The sequence below is a fragment of the Pelophylax lessonae genome, assembly GCF_965119305.1.
Source record: "Pelophylax lessonae genome assembly, chromosome: 2".
In the NCBI taxonomy this organism is placed as follows: Eukaryota; Metazoa; Chordata; class Amphibia; order Anura; family Ranidae; genus Pelophylax; species Pelophylax lessonae.
In genome coordinates, this window is record NC_138769.1 from 309,810,635 (window position 1) to 309,833,265 (window position 22,631).

At 42.3% G+C, this 22,631-nt stretch overlaps 1 protein-coding gene across 1 annotated transcript in view; it reads right to left on the bottom strand.

The window, feature by feature from the left end:
• Positions 1-4,052: 4,052 nt before the first annotated feature.
• HEATR6 (HEAT repeat containing 6) overlaps positions 4,053-22,631 on the bottom strand; it is a gene marked incomplete at its 3' end in the record, with an annotated part of 131,737 nt that continues 113,158 nt past the window's right edge. Inside the window, exons 16-20 of the mRNA XM_082246145.1 lie at positions 20,522-20,644; positions 14,289-14,413; positions 14,090-14,186; positions 13,104-13,308; positions 4,053-4,579 (exon numbers count right to left, since the gene is read on the bottom strand). Of these exons, the coding sequence (XP_082102271.1) occupies positions 4,053-4,579; positions 13,104-13,308; positions 14,090-14,186; positions 14,289-14,413; positions 20,522-20,644 (1,077 nt within the window). The remainder of the gene's footprint in view (positions 4,580-13,103; positions 13,309-14,089; positions 14,187-14,288; positions 14,414-20,521; positions 20,645-22,631) is intronic.

Here is a 22,631-nt window from a genome sequence, read left to right on the forward strand (position 1 = left end):
GATCTGGTATTCACAAATGGGGATTCGGTATATGATGTCATTGTAGGCGAAACCTTGGGATCTAGTGATCACCAGTCAGTGTGGTTTAATATAAGAACTGTGAAAGAGTCACACCACACAAAAACAAAAGTTTTAGATTTTAGAAAAACAGACTTTTCAAAAATGAAATTAGTCATAAATGAGTCCTTATCAGACTGGAACGGATTACATGGAGTCCAGGAGAAATGGGACTACTTAAAAGGTGCATTATTGAAGGCAACAGAAAATTGCATTAGACTTGTCAGTAAAAGCAAAAAAAGGAAGAGACCACTGTGGTACTCAGCAGAAGTGGCCCAAATCATTAAAAATAAAAAGCTAGCATTTTGTAATTATAAAAAAACCCAGAGCAATGAAGATAAGGAAATCTACAAGATTAGGCAGAAAGAGGCCAAGCAAGTTATAAGAACGTCTAAAGCGCAGGCAGAAGAAAAACTAGCTCAGTCTATGAAAAAGGGGGATAAGACATTCTTCAGATATATAAATGAAAAAAGGAAATTAAAACAAGGAATAACTAAATTAAAAACAAAGGACGGAAGGTATGTAGAAGAAAATAAAGGGCTAGCTGACTGCCTTAATGAATACTTCTGTTCAGTTTTTACAGAAGAAAAAGAAGGAGAAGGACCTCCACTTGAAAGGATGACTAATGAATCATTTGATGCATGTGTCTTTACAGAGGAAGACATTCTAAGATTTCTGTCTAAAGTGAAGACAAATAAGTCACAGGGTCCTGATGGGATACACCCAAGATTATTAAAAGAGCTTAGTGGTGAGCTGGCAAAACCATTAACAGATCTATTTAACCAATCATTAGTAACAGGAGTCGTCCCGGAAGACTGGAAATTGGCAAATGTCGTGCCCATTCACAAGAAAGGTAGTAGGGAGGAATCGAGCAACTATAGACCAGTGAGTCTGACATCAATAGTAGGCAAATTAATGGAAACCCTATTAAAGGATAGGATTGTGGAACATCTTAAATCCCATGGATTGCAAGATGAAAAACAACATGGGTTTACTTCAGGGAGATCATGTCAAACAAATCTTATAGATTTTTTTGACTGGGTGACTAAAATAATAGACGGTGGAGGTGCAGTAGACATTGCATATCTAGATTTTAGTAAGGCTTTTGACACTGTCCCACATAGAAGACTTATCAATAAACTGCAGTCATTGAGCATGGACTCCCATATTGTTGAGTGGATTAGGCAGTGGCTGAGTGACAGACAACAGAGGGTTGTAGTCAATGGAGAACATTCAGAACAAGGTCATGTTACCAGTGGGGTACCTCAGGGATCTGTACTGGGACCAATTTTGTTTAATATCTTCATAAGTGATATTGCAAAAGGCCTCGATGGTAAGGTTTGTCTTTTTGCTGATGACACAAAGATATGTAACAGGGTTGATGTTCCTGGAGGGAAACGCCAAATGGAAAAGGATTTAGGAAAACTAGAAGAATGGTCAGAACTCTGGCAACTGAAATTTAATGTGGATAAGTGCAAGATAATGCACCTGGGGCGTAAAAACCCAAGGGCAGAATATAGAATATTTGACACAGTCCTGACCTCAGTATCTGAGGAAAGGGATTTAGGAGTAATTATTTCAGAAGACTTAAAGGTGGGAAGACAATGTAATAGAGCAGCACGAAATGCCAGCAGAATGCTTGGATGTATAGGGAGAGGTATAAGCAGTAGAAAGAGAGAAGTGCTTATGCCGCTGTACAGAACACTGGTGAGACCTCACTTGGAGTATTGTGCGCAGTACTGGAGGCCATATCTCCAGAAGGATATAGATACTCTAGAGAGAGTTCAGAGAAGAGCTACTAAACTAGTACATGGATTGCAGGAAAAAACTTACCAGGAAAGGATAAAGGACCTTAACATGTATAGCTTGGAAGAAAGAAGAGACAGAGGGGATATGATAGAAACATTTAAATACATAAAGGGAATCAACTCGGTAAAGGAGGAGAGCATATTTAAAAGAAGAAAAACTACCACAAGAGGACACAGTTTTAAATTAGAGGGGCAAAGGTTTAAAAGTAATATGAGGAAGTATTACTTTACTGAGAGAGTAGTGGATGCATGGAATAACCTTCCTGCAGAAGTGGTAGCTGCAAATACAGTGAAGGAGTTTAAGCATGCATGGGATAGGCATAAGGCTATCCTTCATACAAGATAGGGCCAGGGACTATTCATAGGATTCAGATATATTGGGCAGACTAGATGGGCCAAATGGTTCTTATCTGCCGACACATTCTATGTTTCTATGTTTCTATGTGACAGTGGTATGTGGAAAAAAACAAACAAAAAATGGTTTCATTTATGTCCATTGAACGATTTATCGATCATTACATGATGGCGCGATCGTTTGCTCTCACAGCCGAGGGTTTGTTTTTCGAAAATTATTTTTCGTATAGTGTATGGCCAGCATTAGTCTCTGCTCGAACCTGGAGCACAATGCAGTATTCTGTATGTAGCCTCAGCGGATTCACGTTAGTGAGGGACATAGCAATTTGGATGGGCCAGCTTGGTCCAAACAAACTATGTAGAGTTTACCAAAAGCTGAAGTCCTTCATTAAATCAATGTGTTTAGTTTGAATTTACCAAATTGAAATAAATACAGTTATATTTACAATGCTCTAAACAAAATGAAAACATTACCATGCAAAACATAACAAGTTTGCCAATTATGGGATAAAATATTTTATTGTACATGAGCATTCTCAAAAATATTATATTTAACATTCTGATATTACAACATGAATGCAAGACGTTGATTACCTCCAGAACGTTGTAGATGGTTTGAATTAAATCTGGTCTAAAAAATTAAAATTCAGAATTGGAATTCTGGGGAAAAAAAATAACCAGTTTTACCTACATTAGATATATCTTCAAAAATGATCTGTACCTCGATTTAGTTGTATTTTGCAATGATGTGCAAGAACAGAAAGTAAGCAAATCAGAAGCCTGCTTTGCACAGTGAAGCCGGCCACAGATTAATAGCAAAATGAGTCAGATTTTGCAGGGACCAGCCAAATTTGGGCAAGCTGGGTGTACAGAAGCTGATCTCTTGATTGACTTCTTTAAACCAGTCTTTTTTTTCCCACTTGATCAGTGCTGCCAGCAACACTAAACAATGCATTTTGAAGGTAGGGAACTCTCCCGTGTCAAAATACAATAGCTCTGCTGGAGGGGTTTCCCTATCAATACAGAGTGTGTTTATAGGAAATTTAAATGTTTTTTTTATTCAATTCACTGCATCTAATGCTTGCCTTAGTCAAATCAGAACAATGACAGGCAATTGCTGCAGGTTAGTAGTGCATATTGCTATTTGCGCTATCAAATACATCACTTGGCAACGTGCAACAAATCATCTCAGATAGCTTTCATTATACTTTTTGTTATGATCAGAAATAACCTAATAGGATTACTATGGCTTAATCCATTTTACGTATAAAAGTGTTATTGATGCCTTGGGTAAAGCAAGCCTGAGCAACAGTGGGGTTGATTTACTAAAACTGGAGAGTGCAAAATCTGGTGCAGCTGTGCATGGTAATTTCAGCTTGTTCAATTAGGCTTTGACCAAAAAAAAAAAATCAAAAATCTGTTAGCTGATTGGCTTCTATTCAGAGCTGCATCAGATTTTGCACTTCCCAGTTTTAGTAAATAACCCCCACAGTTACTTTAATCCTCCCTTGAAAGCAGCGCATGCTTACCTTTTTTTGTTCACTCCCTTGTTACAGTCAGTACTGGGAGATGAAGGAAATATTGGGTATGGAGGATGTGACTCACTGCGTATATAAGGGTGCTTGGCTAATGGATACTGTCAAACAGGAAATCAATATTTCTGTATGAGCTTTGACTCCTAGCCTTCATATGGATTACCTTCACTCTCTCCATAGTTGATCAGAGAGGAATAAGAGGGAAAGAAAGGCAGGTATATGCTTGTGGGGAAGGGGTGTCTTATATTATTACAAACTTGTTGCTTTGAATTTGTGATTTTTTCCTACGCAAGACAATTTAAGCTTTTATTTCTCTTTCACAACTTAATAATAGGTCTTCAAGGAAATCAACCTCGGCAATAACCTTTCTACCTAATGGGTCCTCTTGTATACTGCGTATATGATCGGTTGCTCTCTGAATTACATTTTCCCTGTCAGTGTTTGTTTCGTTCTCAGCTACTCCTGATTTTACATATTGTAATAGGTAATGCCTGATCACGCTTCCTTTCTGCTGTACAGTCTTTCTAATGCATGGCAGATCTCCTAGGCTTGCCATGCAAAGCATGTGTATCAAAGCGTGGCATATTTGTGCACGAAGGCTAGCACAGTATTTAAATTCTAGAAAATCTTCCGTCTCTTCACTTTTTTCCAGGGCTGTCACTAAGGAATTCCAGATTTCGCTATATTGTTCAATAGTTCCATATTGTTCTCTTCTGCAAGGTGTTGAAAGAGCTGTTGCAGATTTAATCCGTACTTTAAAATTCTTGCATGATTTCACAGCAGTAGTGAGTGCATGATAGGCATCTGCAGTCCACACAGCTTTACCTAAAAAAGAAATTTAGGTCAATTACAGAATCTCATGATATACACTGCTCGAAAAAAGGAACACTTTGAAAGCACATCAGATCTCAATGGGGAAAAATATGCTGGATAGCTATACGGATTTGGACTGGGTAACATGTTCACAACGAAAGGATGCCACATCGTTTGATTGAAAAAAAAATGATGGAAATAAAAATGAACCTACAGAGGACTGAATTTACCCACTTGCCGCCCACCGTCAAATGACGGCGGAGCGGTGTGGCTCTCTTTCTGGGACGCCGTCATACCAGAACGGCTTCTCGCAGGGGCGCACAGTGCAGCGATCATGGCTGTGCCGTGTTGCTAGGACACGGTCGGACCCCGATCTTGGTAAAGAGCCAATGACATGGCTCTTTATCCATGTGATCGGCTGTGTCCAATCACAGCCGGTCACATGTAATTGAGGAAGTGCGTTTATCGGCTCTCCTCGCCTCACACTGTCAGAGTGTGTGGCGAGGAGAGCCGATCAGCGGCTCCTCAAAGGGGAGCCTAGGACAGGTAATCAGGGCACTGATCATCAGTGCCCTGATTATTGTAAAGTAAAAAAAAAAAAAAAGTGCCCATAAGTCCCCCCCCAACCAGTGCCCACAGTTCCGCCCGTCAGTGCGGCATATTAGTACCTCCTCATCAGTGCAGCCCATCAGTGCCGCCTCATAAGCACACATCAGTGAAGGAGAAAAATTACTTATTTTCAAATTTAACTCACAGAGAATAAGAAAAACTTTTTTTTTACAAAATTTTCTTTTTGTAGTAAATAAAAAACCCAGCGATGATTAAATACCACCAAAAGAAAGCTCTATTTGTGTGAAAAAAAAAGAAATTCATATGGGGTACAGCGGAGCATGACCGCGCAATTGTCAAAGTGTGACAGCGCTGAAAGCTGAAAATCGGCCTGAGCAGGAAGGGGGTGAAAGGGCCCTGTATTGAAGTGGTTTAAGACACCCCGAAAATCAAAGTGAAAAAATGATACAGCAGGCTAAACCAATTTGCTGAAATTTCATTGCAGCAACTCAAAATGGTGCTCAGTTTGTATGGCTGACAACATTGGGGCATGCTCCTAATGAAACGACAGATGGTGTCTTCACTTCACAAGCATAGGGTCTGACACAATGGGTCCAAGGATCTCATCCCAATACCTAATGGCAGTCAGGGTGCCATTGACTAGCATGTAGAGGTCTGTGCGTCCCTCCATGGATATGCCTCCCCAGACCCACTACCAAACCAGTCATGCTGAACAATGTTACAGGCAGCATAATATTCTCCATGGCTTCCACAGACCCTTTTATGTCGGTCACATGTGCTCAGGGTGAACCTGCTCTCATCTGAGAAAAGCTCAGGGTGCCAGTGGCGGACCTGCCAATTCTGGTGCTCAATAGCAAATGCCAATCAAGCTCCACAGTGCCAGGTAGTGAGCACAAGGCCCACTGGAGGATGTTGGGCCCTCAGGCCACCCTCATGAAGTCAGTTTCTGATTTAGTTAGAGGCATTCACATTAGTGGCCTGCTGGAGGTCATTTTGTAGAGCCCTGGTAGTGCTCATCCTGTTCCTCCTTGCACAAAGGAGCACATACCGGTCTTGCTAATGGGTTAAGGACCTTCTACGACCCTGTCCAGCTTTCCTGGAAACTTCCTCATGCTCTTGAGACTGTGCTCGGAGACACAGCAAACCTTCTGGCAATGGCACATATTGATGTGCCATCCTGGAGGAATTGGACTGCCTGTGCAACCTCTATAGGGTCCAGGTATCGCCTCATGCTACCAGTAGTGACACTGACCCTAGCCAAATACAAAACTAGTGAAAAACTGCCCATCTACTGCATCTGTTAATTTCATTAACACGAAAGCAGCTGAAACTGATTAACCCCCCCTGCTACTTAACTGACCAGATCAATATCCCAGGGGTTTAATTGACTTGATGCTATACTCTGCTCAAAAAAATTAAGGAACACTTTTTAATCAGTGTATTACCACTTAAGTACAAAAATGAAACACCTTACAGGAAAACCTTGATTCATTACTCCTATTAACTCATTATGAAGCTTACTTCATTTATTTCATGGATTTTCACATTTTTGTATGGCTTTAAAGTTGTACGAGTAGTTATGTCAGATAATGTACTCAGGATCTATCCAAAATAACCACTGCAAAGAAAGTAACTAGAGAATGCAGAGTAGTGTACTCACTAAAAGCTTACTTCTCACTAAAAAGCTTTACTTAAAGCTTTAATTCACCTTTAAAAAAATACTCTATGCAGTCTATGAATACTATTCCATAGTTTTAAACAAACCGGATTTTAAAACTGTCCATGCCACTGTATGCTCCTCCCATACCTGGAAGCCATTAGTGCACGCAATAAAAACTGTTCCAATCGCTTCTGATAGTTATCACAACTCTGTCCTGTCCTCCCTCTAAGACAGATCAGTCATTCGGACGAACGCCCTCCTAGTGGCATAGCAGCGAGCCCCATCCTTCTGACCATTGTTCAGCCAGCCTCTATGATTAAGCTCAATGTGGGTGAAACATGTCAGAGGGGGTGTAACCAATGGACAGAGACTTGAGCTGAATCCCGTCTTTCATTCACTTCACACTGGAGTTGAATACAGTGTTTGGTGGTACTGGTAAGATGAGGGCTTAAACCAGGCCGGCCTACTGTAGGCAGCAGTATAACCTGAAGGTTTAGGATTTCTTGTATCCCATAAAGGACTCCAAGAAAAGGATTTTATAGTGAGTACATTAAATCATAGCCTTGCATGGCAGTGCTGAATGCATGAAAAAAATGGATTTTTGACTACCCGTAAAATCATTTTCTCTGAGGTTCATTGACAGACGCAGCTTCATATCTTCTTGATCATTGGGTTATACTACCCCCAACAGGAGTAGGACACTAGGCAGGAAAGAGCTTTACCATGCCTATGGGGCTGTCTCTGCAAGCATAACTCCACACACTCTGCTATAACCCTCAGTTTTGTTGCAAGCAGTGTTTTAGAAGACCACACCCCCATTCCACTCATAAATAGAGAGGCCAGTGCTGCGTCTGTTAATGAACTTCAGAGAAAGGATTTTACGGTAAGTCAAAAATCTAGTTTTGTCCATCGTTCATTGACAGACGCAGCTTCATATCTTCTTTATCATTGGGACGTCCCAAAGCAGTATTTGCATGAGGTGTGGGAAATACAACGCAAAAAAAAGAACGTAATCTCCCAAGGCTAAACGTAGCCAACCAGGTAACATGGAGCTCAACCAGCAACAACTGGAGCTCACCCAGAAAAAATATACACCCTCAAAGAGAAAAAAATTCTCTTTTAGACAGCAGCCTGCAAAACATTGAGGCCAAAAGAGGCATCCGAAGATGCCAACACATCTTCTTTGCAGAATTTTGTGAACGTGTGCACTGACGACCTAGCCGCCGCCTTGCAAACTTGCATCACTGATGGCGAAAAGCCCAGGAAGCGCTCAGCGCCCCAGTAGAGTGCGCCTTCACAGGGAAAGGAGGAGCCTGACCCTTCAGCGAATAAGCCTGAACTACCCTCTGTCTGATCCATGTAGATATGGTCGCAGCAGACGTAGCCAATCCTTTACAAGGTCCTTCGGTAAGGACAAATAGAGCATCTGATTTTCTGAACGACTCAGTAGCCCCCAGGTAGACTCTAATTGCTCGCACCACATCCAAAGAATGCAATGTAATTTTCTTTGAATGCTTGGGCTTAGGACAAAGTGAAGACAGCACAATGTCTTCTTTCAAGTGTAAATCAGAAACTACCTTAGGAAGAAAAAAGACTGATTAGGTCGGAGTACCACTTTATATCTGTGGATCACCAGATAGGGTGAGCGGCAGGACAACGCGGCCAACTCAGATACTCTGCGGGCAGAAGTAATAGCCACCAAAAAGGCAACCTTCTGAGACAAGGTAAGCAGAGGAATCTCCCTAATGTTCTCAAACTAAGGTTTTTGAAGAAGAACAGAAAGAACCAAATTCAGATCCCACAAAAGGTAGCGGGGATCGCCTCGGGTGAGCCATATGTCGAACCCCCTGAATAAAAGTCCAAATCAGGGCATGTGTAGCTAAAGGGCGTTGGAAAAACACATCCAAAGCCGACACTTGCCCTTTGATAGTACCCAAGGCCAACTGCTGTTCAACACCTTTTTGAAGAAAAGCCAAAACCCTAGCCACCGAGAACAAGCGAGGGTGCATTCTCAGATTCACAATGTACGATTTCAAAGGAACGATGATAGATCTTCCTAGAAGTAGACTTCCTGGCCTTCAGCAAGGTAGGAATCACTGAATCAGAAAGACCTCTATCCTTCAATACTTGGCTTTCAACAGCCACACCGTTAAAGCCAGCGACTGTAAAGCAGGATGGAAGATTGGTCCTTGAGACAGCAGATCTTCCCTGGGAGTCTCCAGAGAACATCACTGACCAACCTCATCAGGTCTGCGTACCAAGACCGGCAAGGCCAGTCTGGGGCCAGCAGAATGACAGGAATGACAGACCTTTCCATGTCCAACCTACGAAGAAGCCTCGGTAGAAGTTTGAGCGGAGGGAATACATAAATCAGCCGATACTGACTCCAAGGAGCCACCAACACGCCTGCGGTGTTGGCCAGAGGATTCTGAGACCTGGCTACGAACCTCTGAACCTTCTTAAGTCAAGTCGGGAACAAACTGGTTGACGTCGGGTGTCCCCCACCGGACACACAAGAGATGAAACCCCTCCGGGTGTAGGGACAACTCCCCCTGATCCAACACCTGATGACTCAGGTAGTCCGCCTGCCAGTTCTCCACACCTGGGATGTGCACAGCAGAGAGGGCTGGAACAAACTTTTCCACCCAATCCAGGATCTCGGCCACCTCCCTGACTACCAAGACACTTTTAGTGCCCCCTTGATGATTGATGAAAGCCACGGCCATGGCATTGTCTGATTATATCTCGATTGGACAATCTTGCAGATGAGTTGTCCAGTGTCTCAGGCAAAGCTTTATCGCCCTGAGCTCCAAGATATTTATTGGAAGTTTTGACTCTTCTACCGTCCAGGGCCCCTGGGCGTAGAGCTTCTCCAGCACTCCACCCCAGCCTGACAGGCTGGTGTCCGTGGTTACCACCGTCCAATACAACAGAAGGAAGGACTTGCCCTGGCGTAGTGCCAACGAGCGAAGCCACCATAGAAGAGCAGTCTTCATGTTGTGACTCAACCGAATCAAAGTGTCCAAAGACTTTGGATCTTTGGTCCATTTGACAAGAATCTCCCATTGTAAGGGTCTCGTGTGGAACTGAGCAAACAGAACTGCCTCGAAGGTTGACACCATCAGATCCAAGGCCCGCATGAAAGTCCGCAGAGAGGACCAATTGTTAGGCAACAGCAAACGGATCGCCCCCTGCAACTTCTGCAGCTTGCCTGGAGAAAGAAAGGCCCTCACCAAAGCAGAATCCAGAGTCAGTCCTAGATAATCCAGTGTTTTGCAGGTATCACGGCAGATTTTTTTAACCGTGATCGTCAAGTTGCCTGACAGTGCTGAATGAGAGTCTGCTCTCAATAGGAGATCGTCCAGGTATCCCTGTACCGAAATCCCCCGTTGGCGCAGTAATGCCAGCACCTTGGTAAACCTGGGGACGGAGGCGAGACCAAAGGGTAACACCACAAATTGATAATGCTCCTCTCCTACAGCGAAGCAAAGAAAATGCTGGTGTCCAGCATAGATAGGGATGTGTAGATATGTGTCCTTGATATCTATAGAGACAAAAAAAAATCCCCTTGGTGTAGACACGCCACTACCATTCGAAACTTCTGTACCGACACAAAGCGGTTCAGAGCCTGGAGGTTCAGAACTGGATGCACTTTGCCTTTCTTTCTGGGCACAGTAAACCGGTTTGAATAAAACCCCTGAAAGCATTCCCGAGAGGGAACCGTCACAATCACCCCTTGTGACGGCAGGTCTTGTACCCTTTCTCCTGCGAAAGAGGGCCCCGTCTAGTGCGTGGCGCCTTGCTCTTGGATGATTGTGGAAGAAGAGTACTCTTCCCACCCATAAGGCCTTTTATCAGCTCATCCAAGAGGATCCAAAAAACCTGTCCCCTGTAAAGGGAAGGCCAGAAACAGCCTTTTTTTTTTTTTTTTTAAAGGTACAGAAAGCCTTTTTGGTGGCCTGGTCCACAGACCAGCTCTTTAACCACACCATGCGTCTATTGCAATCCCCACCGCAGACACTCTGGCCACCAGGGGAGCAGCATCCAGCGAAGCATCACAAATCTACAGCTTGACCTATCTGGTCTATTAGCTCAAACAGACCCGGAGAGAGCTCCTCCGTTTCCAAGTCCCATTTAAGTAACTTCACCCATTCTGTAATGGCCAGTGACACCAATGTGATCACAAATACCAGTTTTAAAGTTAGAGCCTGCTAATCCATGTACATGGCGGGACAGAGACTCAATCCGTTTATCCACAGGATCAGTAAAAGCCGGGGATTCTTCCACCGGAACTATCGTAGACTGGTTCAGTCTACAAAACTGGATGAACCACCTTATAGAAACCGCATCCGCGAAGGGGTAACGCCGTTTAAAGCGCTTGGGTACCACTTACATCTGTTTGATGCGCCCTCAATGTTCATTAACAATGTTGTCAAAAGCTCCAGACAGGGAAACACCTTGCGTCATGGACGCTGTAGACTCATTTGCCATTTTTAATGTTTCCCACACTCATACTATAAGTGCTTCCACCAGTGCTCTTTCCCGTGTGGCGCCTGATGAGGACATGTCCTCCTCACCATCAGAATGCGATGACACAGATCCACCAAGGTGGGGTGCGTCCGCAGCGGCCATATCTGCCTCAGAATCTGAGGATACCACAGAGGGAGGTGAAGGTAAAGGGCGCTTTCGGCTAGCAGCATTTTTTAAACCTTAATCCATTTGGACACCAGGCTTTCCAAAACTGCTGTAAAAGCAGACAGGGGCTGCGACCCAGAGGGTCCCGCAGCTGCACTGAGGGGGTATGTAGGTGAAATTGGGACTCTATTAGCATTGAAAATAATAAATGCAAGGTCACTTTAAAAAAAAGTCGCAAAAACGCAATCCATCGGTACTACAAGTCCCAGCCTAAGACAGCCTGCAGCAGTGTGAGTGAGGAATGCCTACAGGGACCCCAAAAACATTACCACCAAACCAGTCTGGAAGCTACAGGGAGCTTCCTTGCTGAAGATAGAAATGATCTGGCACTGGAAATGAAAAGCACCTGGGTCATGGCGCCATACCACGATATCAGGCAGGCGCCATTTCGAACAGACCACCTCCCACTTGGGGTGGGGAGGCTGACAGCCAGGGGGTACTCTGCGACTCAGGGCATCCCAGGTCGTCCGCGTCCCGGCGAGACGGTCCACTCGCAGGCTCGCCCCCGTCCATCGAGGCTCTGGCGTGACAAGGCCTAGTGCTGGACTATAACCTGCTCACGCTCGCTGGCCAGGCTGGGAGACCTTAAGAATCTAGAATATCCAGTCTGAAACCCAGCAAGCTATTGCTTGTAGTTCTCCAGGAACTCTAACTAAAAGACATTATTATAAATAAGGTTCCCAAAAATAGACAGCTAAGACGGAAGTCCCAGCAGGGAACTAAGTCCTACTCATTAACTAGGCTGAAACAAACTGAGGGCTATAGCAGAGTGTGTGGGGTTATGCCTGCAGAGACAGCCCCATAGGCATGGTAAAGCTTTTTCCTGCCTAGTGTCCTACTCCTGTAGGGGGCAGTATAACTCAATGGTCAAGAAGATATGAAGCTGTGTCTGTCAATAAACGATAGAGAAAACCTTTCTTTTTGAAGCATTGAAAATAAAATGTACATACCATTGGCAAAATAATAATGAAAGAAGGCTAGAAAGGATTTAAAAAGGAAAACATTTTTCTACACACGGTGGGCACAGAGAAATGGATGTGAGCTGTGTTTCTAGGTCCAGACAGGATACAGGGAAAAACATTTAACTGTTCGGTCCCAGAAACTTTCACTGGCAGTAGGACCTGTAAAGCGGGCCATAGACTGATTGATTTTTTTTCCTGCAACCAAGGGTTGCAAGAAAGAAAATCACTTGATTACCCCCATCAACACAGTGTTGATGGGGCCATTGTGTTCTCCTGAAGGGGGAAGCCGTCCCCGCCAGCAGAACACAGGGATTACTGCTAGCAGGTATATTAGCCACTAGCAATAATCACATGTAAAATTCGACAGGCTGGTTGTACCAAACTTGATAGATCGATCAACTTGGGTACAATCAGCCTGCCCATACATGGTTCAAATCTCGTCCGGTCCCTGCTGAGTCAGCCGAGATTCGAATCATCTATGGCTGGCTTTAATGTCATGGTCAGGGCTCGGTGCTGGGAAGAGTGGGGTTTAAAACAAAAAGACGCCAGGACTTAGTAATTTTCTTTCACTCATGTTGTAGCGTACAAATGTCAACTTAATGTGAACATGTGAAATTCTACAAGTACAGCGCAGTAATTACACCCTTACCAAGTGGAAGAGCTGTGTTTTTGAAGACATTTCCCAATGCATAGCAAGCATTCCACTTCACTTTCATAGTGCTCTCCCCAAGAACTGTAGAGATAAGGGCTCTGATCGCACTCTCAATACTTTCAGCAAACCTGGGCTTCAGAATGTGATATGGCTGCAAAAAATGCAGCAGATTGCCCAATGCACGTACAGCATTACTTTTAACCTGGAAGAAAACAGTAAAATGTTAATAGGTGTGTTACAATTTCTGTAAGAAAGGCAGTTCCTTTTTCACCATTTTTTTCATATTTTTTAATTCTTTTTTTTTTTTCAGTATTCTGTCCAGTAACGTAAGCTAGTATTTGGATTGAGATGTCCAGTACCATAAAAGCAATCTTTTTTTCTGACATCACAAAGCTGGATAATGCTTGCAAAAGGTCAATCAGCTAAATGTTGTAAACCTTTTATTTATTAAAAGGAAGTGCTGTGCTTGGCATTTGATGACCATCACATTAGGGGAGAAGAGAGTCAGCCCTGTGTACACTACAACTAGAATTAAAAATTGAAGCTTAGACAGGTCTCCCCACTCCTAGCTGTAAATTGAGTGGGTAGGGAGTGAAGAAAGGCAAGTATAAGCTCCTGTAAGAACTGGCTTTATAGTAAACCTGTTGCTTTGCCCTGCATAGCAAAGGCACAGGCTCACTATAGGAATAAATCCTCAAGCCCGGAGAAAACCTATATTCACATGGGATAATAAAAATATTACTTGTGCCCACAAATAACCCAATATAGTAGTCTGCGGATATGGAATCAAAATTTTAGCTAAAATAAAAAGAAAGACAGACATATGCAAATTATGCCCAATACAGTCACGATAGTGGAGTATGCCTACCTGCGTGCCAGATGAAAACAAGGTGTGTTACAGCTGGTCTATCTGCTAGAAAATTTATTGCAATCTAATTTGTATGAACAACGCATTAGTACTTATTAGATACAAATGTATTAACCTTATCTTTGTCCTTTGAAGCTTCGGTTGCTGACTTCAACATTTCAAGAAGCAGCATATCAGAAAATTCCTCTTGAAAACTTTGTCCAATTATTTCCCTGAAATAGAGGGAAAAAATGAAGAACAAGTCATTGTCTAATTATAGAATAAGGATGACTTTTATTTTACATTCTAGCATGCCTTAAGATAAGAATACTTACATGTTAACAATTAATGTGTCTGTAAGGTTACCCAAAGACCAGGCTGCCTTTGCCCGAACATTTGGAGACTTGTCATTAAGGGACATCAGAATAGCGTTAGCGGAGTCAGCTACAAACATAACATCCTAAAAAGGTAAGCAGCCAAAAATCAAAAAAAAATAATGGTAAACAAAATTGCACACGCTTACACATGTATATATAGAGATTATATATAGGCTTTGTAAACCTTAATAGTGTAGGTCACTGAAGAGGGATTGAATGGGGGAAAATGAGCTGAAGAGACCAGAACACAGGGGCATTGCTAGGCCCAGGAGCATCAGGCAAGTAGGTTTCCTGAATGATGCTGGGGATGACACTTACTGTACATTACTGTTACACAGGGGTCCCTGCATAGCCATATTGTCAGGTCACATCAGGTATGCAGGGGTGCAGTAATGTGCATGTACAGAACCCACTGCAAAGAGACACAGAACCAAGGGAAGCTTTCCAAGAAGTCTCCTTGACTGATGCGTCATGTGATGCAAAGCTAAAAATAAAGCCTGGTAGGCACTAGGTACTGCTCTGCTTTTTAGATCAGAAAGTTTTTTTCTTAGTGGTGCCTCCTTACATGTTTGCTGTGGTTTGCAGATTGGCAAGTAAGCAGTTAGGGGGAGGGGAGTATGGGAAATTTTTGCGTGAGGATAAGACCAAGTAAGTGCTGGGGTGTACTCTTAAATGTTGCATTATGAACACAGGGCACTTTACATATGCATTATGTGTTGTGGGTAAATTCTAACAACTACACATTGAGTGTGCAGAGGCCAGGAGCATGTAAATAGGTGTACATGTAACATATGCCTGACCCCCCCTAGACTCTTATGTTAATAAACCCTGCAATTTGTTCGTCAAATAATCCTGGCCCCTGCAGTCTATACATGATATACTCCTAGCCTACGCAGTCTGTATATTTACTCATTCCTGACCTCTGCACTTTGTACCTTACATACACCTGACCCCTATACTCGGTACATTGCATACTCCTGACCCCTGCACTCTGTACGTTGGATACTCCAGACCTCTTGACTCAGTATTTTGCCTACACCCAACCCCCTACTTTTGTACATTATCTCGTACCATGCAGTTTCCCAACCCCTGCATTCTAGTCACAGGACTAAAAAAAAAAAAAAAAATAAATTTTATTCATTTTTAACAACTTGGCGACTGCCGTTTTACTGCGCTGCAGTTTTACTGCGGCAGGTTGACTCGGCTGCGCGAAACGACATAGGGGTAGGTCAGTCGCAGGAGTGGTGCTGGGGGGCAAGCGCGTGCTGGCGGCGGCGCGCTGCCGCCCCCACTAAGCAGCGGGGATGCCAATCCACGGGACCGTCGGCTGTGATTGCCGCGGGGCACCTGCAAATGCTCCCCGCTGAGATAACGCCCATTAAGGCGGGCGAAACGCGTCAACGCACTTCCGGGCAGCTGAGCATTACAGCGTCATTTCCTGTTAACCACCGTGGAACGCACGCCGGCAGCGACACGGAAGTGAAGGGACATGAGGTATTATGCTGATCAATGCTGACTTATAACGATACCTTTGTGAGTACTATTCTTTATTTTGCTTTTAATAAAATCCTACGGGCTTCACTATGTTCGGCTTCTTCCCTTTCTTCTGAAACATTTTATTGGGGAGAGAGAGGAGATGAATCATTAAGGAGCCATTCATAAGAGGCTGCACGTTATCCATCCATCCGTTCAAGGGATATCCTATGTGCTTGTGTGGCTGCATTTATCCTTTTATCCGACCAAGGAACATCATGTATGCTTAAGGCTCATTTTATATCCCAAATTTGGTGAGTGCATCCCCATTGGGGGTCTTTTCCTGAAGAGCACTTGGGCACTTTTATGGATTTGATCACCTTTCTGGCACTTAAGTTTCTTTGGAAGAAACCTTTTTTGGACTGCACCTTAACACATAATTTGCACTTTATATGGTTATATTATGGACACTTGATTTAACCTATTATTGCACTTTACTAATATTATATTCAGTGATTATGAATGCACTTTATTCTATATTGCAATATTTTTTGTCATAGTATATTGATTTTTATATAGCACTTATATGTATTTTTTACCTGTTAGCGCTGCCTATATACGTTTTTAGTTTTCTTCTGGTATTTTACCTAGTGAGCAGCAGCTTCAGGATTCATTTATTTTATTTTCACTCAATATTTTATCTTCACTTATTTATACATCACAGCGCGGGGCCAGGGGTAATAATTTATTGTTTTACATGTTTTCAGAATTGTCACTATTTTTTTGTTTATAACGCAAAAAATAAAAAAAAAACGCAAAGATGATTAAAATACCGCCAAAAGAAAGCTCTATTTATGGGGAATAAAGGACATCAATTTTATTTTGGTACAGTGTTGAATGACCGCGCAATTTTCCGTTAAAATAATGCCGTGCCGAATCACAAAAAATGGCCTGGTCATTAAGGGGGCAAATCCTTCCGGTCTGGTTAAGTCAAGTGAATATAAAACAATGCATGTAACTAATAATTAGTCTTTTTTTCTAACCAGCAGACTGCAGTTTTTCACAGCACTTTCCAGCTACTACATATTGTAAGAAACTGGATATTTCTCCAGAGATTCATACTGCAAACTTTACAGGCAGGACTTGATGGGGACTTGATGGATGAGTCAGAGCAAAGAACTGTCCCCCTAAAATAGCTCAGACAGCTGTTTGAAAAGGATACTCTTCTATTTTTTTTATTTGTTTACCCAGAGCTTTGATATGTAAAAATTAAATAAAAAAAAAAAGCAGAAATGAAATGTATGATCATGCAACACTAAGCCCTCGTTCACATTAAATGCGGCTTTGAAATTGTAACACTTCCTCTGTACTTGCACGATTTCAAAGCCGCATTTCAGTCCGACTTTGGGGGTGACTTGAAAGACCTCTGTGCAGGTTCATGCACAGATGTCTACTGAAGTTGCCCCTGAAGTCGCCAAAAGTAGTCCAGGAACTACTTTTGGAAAATCGGTGGGGCGTCACACCAATTGGGACGGTGCTATTTCCAGCAATAGGCTGCGATGTCATGGGATTTGACCTGTCAAATTGCATGTCAAATCGCATCAATGTGAATGGGGGAAAAATGTCATAGGCAAAATGTTACATATAGTTACATAATTAGTCAGGTTGAAAAAAGACACAATTCCATCTGGCTCAACCATATAAAAAACAGTAAAGAAAACACAACAATCTAAAAATACAAAAATGTGTGTCTACAAACTTCATAAACGAAAGTGAATCATTTTCATCCATTATTGGATGCAGTCTCTATACGTACTGCTCATCTGAGTACTGTGTAGCTGTGCTATATGACGCTTTATTACATTTCAATAGTGAGCGCTATTTTTTTCTATGGTTTTATGCTTTTAGTTGAGTGTGACCTGTGCTGTGTAGAGACATATGGTTAACCCATTGTTGCAAGTATGCTACATCACCTCTAATAGTCATTGTGGAAGATGTTAACCCTTGCTTTTCATCAAGCGTTGTTAGACCTCCTATAATATAGGAGGTCAAATTTTAGGGTGAGAATTTTGTTGTTACAAGGTGGCGAAGAGTGCACTATTGGTAGCATTGGAAGTGTGTGTGTTAAGAGGAGTTACGGCCTTTAAAAAAAATAAAAAATAAAAAAATAAAAATTTAGCAGCCACAAATATAGCTGCTGAATTTGCTCCTGTTCATGAATCCTGCAATGCTAGCACCCAAGCCAATCAATCCATCGACTTCAGGTTCAGGCGCCGGCATCTTAACTAAGAGAAAAAGGAAGTGAAGCCTTGCAGCCTGATTCCTACTGCGCATGCGCGAATTGCGCTGCACTTTCTGAATGGTCCCGCTGTCTTCTGGGACCTGTGTGTCTCCAGGAAGGCAGTGTGGGGGGGGGGGGGGGGGCAGGAAATTTCGTAGATCGCTGCACGATTGTGGCGATCTTACCCGGAAGTGTGAGCAGGTACCTAGTTTTGACCCCGAAAGATGCCAAATGTGGCAGCAGAGGGGGAGAGGAAGCAAATAAGAGGAGCTTCCCCCTTTGAGGGGGAGGTCCACTTGAATTGCCGTTAACAACTTTAAAGGTTTTCTTTTGCACCTAAGCGAATGCAAGACTGGTTCACTCTTGTTTATGAAGTTTGTAGGTACACTTTTTGTGTTACATGTTACACATTTTCGTTAGTACTGTACTTTTTGTTGATTCGTTATTATGTTTAAGGGTGTGAAAGGCTTGTTAAATACTGGCTGTTTGTCCACACAGAAGTGTTTTGGTAGTGCAGTTTCTTTTGTCTTATTAATCCTTTGTCACGTATACTTTTGTTTGTTTGGAATACAAAAGACAAGCATGCTTACTAAAAAAAATATTAAGCATCAGTTTAAACAATGTATAAACTTACAAAAATCAATAATTTTGCCCCCAACCCTTGAACAGTAAGCAATCTTGGTTTAAAGGAAAACTGTAAAGGACTGTGAGGTGATTGCGTGCGCATTCATTTTATAGAAAACTACGTGTGAAGTGATATTACTGAACTGGCCAGGGCTAACTACTGCTTACCTACTACTTCCTGTGCTGCATGTTAGATGCTGTTGCTACATAAATCAATTAACTGTTTTAGGCAAAAGAGTGGAAAGCTGAAATTTTATATAACGTTTTTCAATTAACAAATGTAAATCTGTGATGAAAGAAACATGGAGGATTTAAAAAATGCTATTCGCTTGACGTTGGTGCAAGTTTTGGCTCTGAATTGGAGCAAGCTCTGGGTTAGACTCAATCACTGAAGCTAGAGGAGCACCTTGACAGAAGGAACAACTAGCAGGTCAGCAATAATAGCTGATGGTAGGGACGCTTATTAAGCAAATCTGTGACACAATAGAATAAATGAGAGGCAGCCTGAGTTACTATTTCCTCTATTTGTGATCCTGTGCCTGTACTCTTCGGCAGCCAACTGCAACAAATTCTGTAACAGATTTATTACTGGAGATGAAACAGAATTCCACTTTAAATATACACACAATTAAGATATGGTCAGGGTTAAGCTAGCCTTACATTAGTAGATTTCTCAGTACATTTCAAGATTTTTTACTGCAAAATTTGGATTGCTATTAACATTCCATTTTGGACTGAATGGTCTTTCTCAAACATTTGTTCAAGAAAAAGTTTCCACCCTGCTTATTTGAATTGGTCACCAAGGTCGAAAATAAATGCCGATATGACTTCATTAGGATTCCAAATTCAAAAACATTTTGAAAACGAAATATTTTCAACAAAATACAACTAGTATATAATCAGCTTTAGGTTTCATTCGGTCAAAGTGCTACTTCAGAGCAGCTGAAGGAAGCTAACCTTGAAGAAAATCTGTTGCACAGTCTGTCTCAATGCCCCCGTTTAGCATTTACTGTAGGTAAAATGAATATCTCCTAAACCTGCACAGTTTGGGAGCTATTCAACCTGCATGCAGTCGCTATCAGCGGCGCAGCATATTGTGCCGAAACTTCAGCGCTCCTTGCTGGAATGGAGGGCTCCCGTGCGAATGTGCAGGAGTGAGATCATCGCGGCTCCGACCATTCACAGCGCCGGAGCCCATGAACCTGGAAGAAACGCTGGGGGAACATGTCAGCCCCCTCAGCAGTGACCTGGCGGGGGCTTCGTTCTAAGGTAAGTACTAGCACATTATGCTATTGTCTTGCAGGTTTTTTTTTTTAGTGGGTTACTAACGCTTTAAATTTTATTTTTCACCGCTTTGAATGGTACCCTTTACTGCTCTTCTCAACAGGAACCTCACTTAAACTTTGGGTGATCACCAACCTACAGCTAATAGTATTTCTAAGTAGTGATAACCTGTTCAGGGTTAGTGGATGGACTTTTGCAGTCTAAACCCATAAAATCAATGTTCAATAATAAAAAAAGCAAACTCACAGTAATGACCATACAATTAGCAGAATACCTTTGACAATGCATTTTTATTTGAAAACCCTGACCCCTAATAACTTTTGTAATAGCTATCCAAAGCCTGCTTGCCATTCCATCACAAGTAATGATATTGCAAAACATGGCCCCTTTTATATCCAATAACCTTGCAAGACAGGTATTCTGCAAAAAGCACAGATGTTTAGCATTTTTGGTCAGTTTTATTAAGTAAGATGTTAAAGAGATAATATAGTAATTCATGCTTTAAATAAACCAAAAAAAGTTCTCCTACCTGCCGAAGACAAGGGAACAGGATATACACGCCAAGAGCTCGTGCAGCTGCTGCCTTCACTAGTGGATTTTCACTATGGTTCAGGCCAAGCAACAATGTTATACAAAGTATCTGACAGTCGTCCTGAAATTGGAAGATTGCAACATTTTAACCATTTCTCCCACACAGCGGTTTCCCTTGAAAAACTAAAATTTACTGTAAATGAGACACTTTTTTTTTTTTCTATAGCTACATAGTTTACACTTGTATGACCTGAAAGTCACACAACTTGAAGCAATGCCTGTGTAATCTTGGGGTCTATGGACCTCAAGTCGCATCAAAGCCAGACCAAAGTAATGCAGGGATTACTTTGAAGTCGCACAGATATGAATGGTACTCATTGGAAATCATGGGGTATGACTTGTCCTGCAGTTTGGGACTGCAAAGTGGCATGACAAGTTGCACAAGTGTGAAAGGGGCCTGAAACAAAGACATAGGTGCATCAAGTTTAACCAAAACACAGGAAAAAAAAAATCAATGCATTACCAGAACACTGAACTTGCTGCTGATACAGATGAAGGCAATCCAGATACTTTGTGGATCAGCAATCTAGAGTGTTATTGCTTATAAATATTAAATATCCATTTATATTTTGTGCATTTAACACATCCAGCCCTTTCTGTACCATACAAGTGACCAGCACCTTATTACCAATTAAAAGTCCATACTATAATACATTGTGTAAAAATGTCAGTGCTCTACAACATCAGCATTGTAAGGTTACATTTCACCAGCCTAAACCGCTGGTATGAAAGTGCAGTGGCAGGAATCTTCTGGTACCAGCTGTGGCCACCAGCTTCGTTCACTATAACGACAGGTGACTGAATTCCGCAGCTATTCACAGCTCTCCACACAGTCAGCGATTACCTGCAGTGATCCCTGCGGGATACACTTTGTGTGCATTCAGTAGCGATCACTGCAGGTAACCACTGGCTGTGTAGACAAACCACCGGCCAAAATTGGTGGTGTGAATGTAACCTAATAGCAACATAAACAATGGTTATATTTGACAACCCATTATAAGCTTACTTTAAAACTCTTTCAAGTTGTGAATACTCCCTGTCTGCTGGTCATCTATTTCCACAACTTCCCTGCATGCTTTGTAAATTATTCTCTGCTGCTTACTTTTGATTTCTAAGAACTAGATATCCCATGGTACCTTGCTGCCTGCAAGCGGTAAATCCAGTACTGACTCCACCTCCTGAAACTCCTCCTCTCAGCACCTCTGTAGTTCACAAGACAGGCTCTGTGAAATGTGTGACACAACAGTGCCTACTCCTAGAGCATATTAAATACAGGTCACAGAAATCATAAACCCATGTCAGAAATAAACTTGAGGGGATCTTTACAAAGTTTACAATTTTCAAGATCATTCTGATTAATAGGAGTAGGCTAGAAATAATTTGAATACAATGAGGAAATTAATATTTGATTTTACATTTTGACCATCGATACACTTTAAAATGCATTAGTCGATAAGGGCCATGCATTAGCTGGTACGGGCTATAATCTGACGATCTAAAACATAATATTCCTGCAACATAACAAATCATCCCAATGCAGGTAAAACTGCAGCACTCAGTGACTGCAAGGTTCAGATCCCATTTTAAAATATGTATTTTATTTAAATGATATGCGCAAATATTTATCTACATTTTGGAATTTTGATGTTTTGCATGCTTGGGGATCGTTAATTCCTTTGTTGGCAACAGACTACTGTAAATTCTCTGGAAAAAAAAAAGGTTTCACTCTAAAAAGCATGGTACTACAGTCTGGCGCAATGAGGATCACAGAAATGCCCCCCAACTCAATCCTGAAAAACATAGAAGGAAGAAGCTTCTGGGAAGCAAGGGCATTGACCTGGGTGTACTGATCCAATGCAACCACGAGAGCATCCACTGTTCCGCTAGATGATCTTCACCTGTCCCAGATGTGGACCCTGGAGGTCCACATCTGGCATCCCTTTCCTGTAACACCGATCCGGGTGTAGAGATCACTCCCCTGGGTCTAGGCACTGTCAGCTGAGGAAATCTGCCTGCAACTTTTACACCTGGGATGTACACAGCCGACA